At 42.8% G+C, this 6214-nt stretch overlaps 1 protein-coding gene across 3 annotated transcripts in view; it reads right to left on the reverse strand.

The window, feature by feature from the left end:
- CAPN3 (calpain 3) overlaps positions 1–3327 on the reverse strand; it is a 30541-nt gene extending 27214 nt beyond the window's left edge. The window contains exon 1 of one of the 3 annotated variants that reach the window (XM_075030646.1): positions 2709–3327. In XM_075030646.1, coding sequence (XP_074886747.1) covers positions 2709–3002 — 294 coding nt within the window. In that variant the 5' untranslated portion in view covers positions 3003–3327. The remainder of the gene's footprint in view (positions 1–2708) is intronic. The other 2 variants (XM_075030645.1, XM_075030643.1) reach the window with 2 other exon arrangements.
- Positions 3328–6214: the final 2887 nt, after the last annotated feature.

Below are 6214 nucleotides of genomic sequence, written 5' to 3' on the forward strand. Positions count from 1 at the left end.
ATGGTCATTAAGGCCAGCATTAATCTTTCATGTATATTACATTCTCATACATTAATCCCATGTGGTAGGGCTAGAGCTTGGGTACAAATGGATCAGGTGGCATGGCTAAGGGGACTCGGGAAGCCAGAGGCAGTGGGGAACAGGTTGCCTATTTATTTCACAGCTCTTTGTTTTAAATAAGGTCTTAGAGCACATTGATCACTTGTTTATTTGCTATTTCTGGGTGTATGTCGCATATACAATATGCTATAGAAATTGGGGAAAGGATCTAGAGTGAAGCCTGTATTAGGATATTCTCTCAGGACTTCTGAACTGTTGGATATTTTGTTTTCTTTTAGAATACATTATCAAGTCTGATTCAATTCAAGCTTGACCTGAATTTCAAAGTGATTAAAAATTATCACTTTATAAGGCTATAGTTTATAAGCTAGTTGCTTTCTTTGCCAAAAAAATGCCATTGCAGTTCAGTAAGAACAGAAGTTGTCTGTATCTTTACAGACTATTACAAAACATGGCCTGTGCAGTTGAATCTTTGAATTTGGTACTTCAATGATTGCTTTAATCTCTTAATAAAATACTCTTTAGCCCAGTATTACTACTTTACATTCATTTGAGTTCATGATGTTCTGTTAATGTGTCTGTTGTGGCTATTCATGTATATAATGTTACCAGACAAGTCCTCCTACCAGTACTCTATAACTTACAGTTTCAAAGTCCAGTGAAGCAAAGTCCTGGGTCAACCTGAGATCAGCACCAATAGATACGGGTCTTTTGCCTCAGCGCCCAAGAGAAGACTCACTTGGCAATTGTGGTACAGATGACAAGGTAGGGGACACATTATAAAAGGAGAAAGCATTATATGTGAGTCTCCCCTCTCTGGGGACCTGCTGGGCACAGCGGGGACCTGAATTACTGGGTTTGTTTTAAAACAAACACATTTGCAACAGAAGGCACAGGCATCTCTACAAATCAGGGCCGGTGTGTCCCCGGCAGGACAGCCATCGGCATCAGGGTCAGGACCGACTGGATCCATGATCCCGCAGCATGGCAGTACCGGGCAGGTGCAGACTGCAGCTCTCTGGATCTCCTGCCTCTGCTCTGCCTGCAGCTGGTACCGCAGATACCTCAGGAGGCTGAATGCTTGTGTCAAAAGAACACAGATAGCTTTGGTTTTGATGTTTAGGTTGCATTTGGAGTCTTACATGTTCCCCAGCTTGTTGTTGCTACATGAGTAGTAAGGATAGAGCTTCCAAACTTATTCGTTAATGAGTGGCTTAAAGAAGCATCGTTGGGATAGAGACCCTGAAATCTGAACCTTCCCAAAACAAAGGCTTGATCTGTGCATACTCAGTAATATTAGATAAGACTGAGGTTACACTGTGCTTTTTTAAATGTTTTAATGCTTTCTCATCTGCACGCTCGCAGTCTGTCTGCCCCAGGGTGCTGGCACTCATCCCCTGTACTGCTGTATTGCTTTCCTCTCTGTAGGAACAGGGGAAATCCCATCCCTTTACGACTGACTTGTGGCTGCATTTAACTCATTCACGCACATTTCCAGGGGCTGATGCAGCCCTGGTGATGATGAAGGAACGACAGAGCACACATGCACAGGGCAAAGCAGATGGGGGACGCGCGTCGCTCCCTTCACGTTGCTCGCGTTGTTATTGTGGCAGCAGCACGTGGCCTTCCTCTGCGTCTCCAACACCTCCCCGCGTGAGCTCCCGGTCTTTCGCTGTTCGGTTACGTTCCTGTGGTTAGTTTTATCTGTCACCACTGACTTTGCCATCGAAGCACACATTTGGGTGTTGGGGAAGGACGGCAGATCTAGAAGAGGCAGCCAAAACCTGCCAGAGAGGGGCAGCTGGGGAAGCTCCTCAGAACCACGTCCTTGCTGCTGGGCAGAGGACAGCAGGGGCCGAGGCAGTGACCCGGGGGCTGCCTTGCCGGGGGGGGAGCAGCTGCCCAGCAGGAACGACAGGGAAAGAGGATAATTCCTCCTGTGGTAGGACGGGGAGTCAATTGGGAACGGAGGAATTAGTCCTCTCCCTGTGAGAGACTCGGGGTGGGAAAGAAGAGGAAGGCTGGCTGGGGAATGCTCACAAGACAGGAAAAAGAAATGGGATTAGCAGGCAGGATTGGGTCCTCGCTAGTGATTACAACACCCACGGTCATGGTAAGTGGATACTATGCTAAACAACTTTTGCAAGTTGGCTAGGCAATCTTGAGAACAAACAGCTGAATAAAAGCATGTTTCAGACCATAACATGTCCTTTTATTTTCACAGATTACTTTAGTATTCTGCTGTTTTCCTAAGGTTGTAAGTGAAATAAGGTAGCGTTTAAAAATTAAGCGTCAGCAAACCCAATAACTTGTTGCAGAATGAGGAGAATTTTTCTTTGGTAGTTTCAGAAAAGAAAATCCCTAGCAAATCATGCAAGAAAAATTAAATTCTGTATTCCTTTTTCTACGTATTTCATTCCATCTCCTTTTCTTGTTTCATTTTGGTTTATTGTATTTCAGTCATTATGTACACACTCTCTGAGCTTCCACAGCCCTAGCTAGTTATCTTCCAGGAGAGCTCTAAGGAAATATATTTCCAGCTTATTCCCCAGACCTCCCCTGACACACACTTTCTGTAAAAATGTAAACTCATGGTGAATACTTCAATTTACAGAAAGTAAAAGGCACTCAGCAAACATGTTACTCACACGTGGTCTTTTCCATTCGAACTTGATGGGGATTTTCTGGCTGTAGAAGAGGGAGGACTCATTCGGCGGGAAATCAGGATCTTCATAGAGAATGTTCTTCTCCAGGCACTTCTTGTGAAGCTCTTCATAGGTCTTCTCCTTTACTTTGATAATGGGCTGGTTGCGACTTATAATGGCAGAATAAATCCCCCCTGTGCCCCCACCCGCACCTTCAGTTGTAGTGCTAATAGTAGCGCTGGGAACCGACCCAGCAGCCGTCTGCTGAGCCACCGCTGCATTTATGGCGGACGGCATGGGAGTCGGGCTTCAAGCAAATGTTGAAAGAAAGCAAGATCTTGCAAACTGGAAGGAAATGCGAGGAAAGAGGAAGTTGCTGTGTAAACCGCTTTTTCTATCTGTTGAAAGTCTCCTAGTCAAATTCGCAAGCAACAAAATCCCATGCGGTTGAGCACGTTGGGCATCCTCTCAAAGGGCAGTATTTTCTTGTCAGAAATCAGAATTTATTCCTTGATGTGGAACAAGATAATCTGTTGGCTAAGTCCCGTGCCTGAGTTGTAGTATCTATAGCAAGTGTGTGTGCCTGCCCTGTGCGCGTAAGTGTCCAGAAGGGACAAGCTTTAACCGGTGAAATCTAAAAATAACTACAGGCAAAGAGTGAGAGAGAGGGAAAGTGAGAGGGAGGGGGTTAGTGAGATGGTGTCAGTCTTCTGCGCAGCTCGTGCCGAGGCCAGTCGTGTTCCTGGGACAGGCTCCGTGTGTAGGCTGACTCCTGGTGCAAGTGGCTCGTCTTTTCCTTAAGTAGAGAGAACAGCGAAACTGGAAGCTAAACTCCTGCTGGTTTGGGAACGTACTTATGAAGTACTGCCAGCCAATAAACTAGTCCTGACACTCCTGGAGGAACTGTTGTACTTGACTTGTTGTTTCTACCCTTTGCTGCAGAAAAGATACATAGAGATTTTTTACTAGCGGAGGGGATTATCTGAAGACATGTTCTTAGTGGTGAAAAAGGTAGTTATTTGATGTTACTGCGGTCAGGTCGATACCTGCCAGCTGGGTTTGGCTCCTCTAGAGAGCAGCTTGCTAGCACTAAGATTCACCTGGTAATAGCTACCTCCCATGTAAAAGGCACCTTTTCATATAGGGGCAGAAAAGTTTATAAGGGGCCCAGCGTGGAAACCAGGACATTCTGTGTGTGTTAAGATATACCAATCTTAAAGGAGACACCTGACTTCGCACATTTATTTTGTCACGCAACAGTGGGATAAGGGACAAATTCACAGTCTCTGTGAAGAAAATCTAAATGCACATTGCTCTTCTCTATAACCCAGTTCTTTAAAAGGTGACATTGTTTATGTGTCAAGAAAAGCTCCCTAACATCTTGATTTTTCTTTGATTGGGAAGTCTTAAATCACATGATGACATCAGTGTTATTTTTGCCAGATGACACTAGTCTCTGGACTCTGGCTCACGTACACATTGCTGACCTTCTTCCCTAGTACTATGGTGTTTTCCAAAGCACTGATTACTTTTTCTTTTTCAGCTGCTTGCTTGCTTAACACATTTCAAATCAACAGTACAACAGACAATCTCTATAGCTCATTAAAAAAAACTCCACTAGGGGAACTTTTAAAGAAGGTAATATAGTTGGCAAGCTTGACCAGCCTCTAGGAGTATTAATCCTCAGTCTCCTAATGGTGGCCTAAATCCTTTTCTTTATTTTATCATGAATGCAAGCCTTCTTGCACCAACTGGGCAATCGAAAAGGAGAGATTGAAGTGTTCATGGAAATAGGAGTGCAGTTGCTTCAGGGTCGGTTGTCCAGATGCAGAATTGATGACTTCCTCATTACATTTAGATGTAAGGATTGCAGGTCTCATATTTGACATTACTTTGCAGGACAGCTTGGCAAGCCATGTGTCACTTTCCAGGATATTTCAAGAGCAATGCAAGCAGTGAGATGCAAGGGCCTCTGACTGCACAGCTTCAGCAAAAATGCTCATTTTGGGGCCTGTGCATATGTTCGTTCTTTCACATTCTCCCTTCTTGCCCAACACACTAATTATCTATTATGTCTCGTACACAGAGCTAGCTCTGTTTTGAGAAGAATGTAAGTAGCACAGGTGTGATATCTGACAAACTCCTTGTGGGCTGCTGGGGAGGATCAAGTGAAGGATTAGCAGTGGGTTTTTTTGTCTTTTTTTTCTTGGGATGATTAGCAAGTGTCAGGGTATGACCTGCTGCTATTGTTTCAGCTAACAGTTCAGCTAGTGCCTGCACACCGAATGGCAGGTGGGCATGCACTTCTCAATCCTAACCCCATGTTGCTCTTTACAGATGTTCAGGTGTATTTTGTGGTTACAGCTGTTCAAAAACCAGCTTCTCCTTTTCTTATTTTTTACTGGACAGATGGTTTTGTTATGTAGCTCTTTTCTGTGAGAAACAGCGCTTGCTAGTAAAAGACAAATGGTGTTTTTAAAGAATCACAATTTACCATAGGGAAGAATGGATGTGTTGTCTGTTACAAATGGCAAAATAAATCTTTTGTCCATTAGGAATTAAATCACCTTTTGCAATGGAATTTCTTGCAAGCAGAGGTACTTCACTAGCTGACCTGTTCAGACAGAACAAAAGTAAACTACATGGATGAGAACCTTTCTATTTAATTTTTATGAAGTTTTATCTCCAGTTGTTTTCACTCATTGAATTTATTTCCTTCTTTTGTAAAGGTATACTATGAATTTCTTTCTTCATTTATGGCATAAATATGTGGAATAGTATGTGAGTTGCTACAAATATCAATATAAGTGATATTATTTGAAATTTATTTCCTCATATCTAAAGACATAACTGCTAAAATTTTCAATAACTAATTCCTATTGAAATCCATAGAAGTTAGGTACTTCATACTACTGAAAGTTTGACTCGTGAGTACTTACTATAGTGCAGATATCATACTGAGGGCCAGAGTATAAAAGCTAGTCATTCACTTTAAGCAGGTACCCTTGGAATAATACTTACTAGTGATTCTCAACAGTAGAAAGAAGGTTGGAAGGAATAAGGCATATAACTTGTTTCATTATTACTTTATTTCACTTACTTTCCAACTTCAGAAATACCAGTTAAAATGTTTCATTAAAATGCTCCAGACAAGAATTATATCCTGTCAGAAACACTGCTATGCTTAAACCTAAGAAGCAATCATCAATTAAAGCTTAGAAGCTGATAGAAAAATAGGGTCTGTTCCAAAAATAGGGTCTGTCTCTCTTCTCACAGATGTAAAAGATCTATTTGCTACTGTTCTACCTGGATTATCTTGTCTGCATTAAGCACAGCAGTATTTAGACTGCCAGTTCCTGGAGTGGAAGCTCACACTGCCTGCTAGAAGGGGCTGACAAACAGCTCTGCAGAATAAAAAAGAAGGAACCTAAGGGTCTGGTGGGAAACAACCTGCACTTGGCAGTCAGGAGAGGAGTAGTCGCAGTTTGCTCTCACACTTGCTATTCCCA

Source organism: Buteo buteo, chromosome 6 (assembly GCF_964188355.1).
Source record: "Buteo buteo chromosome 6, bButBut1.hap1.1, whole genome shotgun sequence".
In the NCBI taxonomy this organism is placed as follows: domain Eukaryota; kingdom Metazoa; phylum Chordata; class Aves; order Accipitriformes; family Accipitridae; genus Buteo; species Buteo buteo.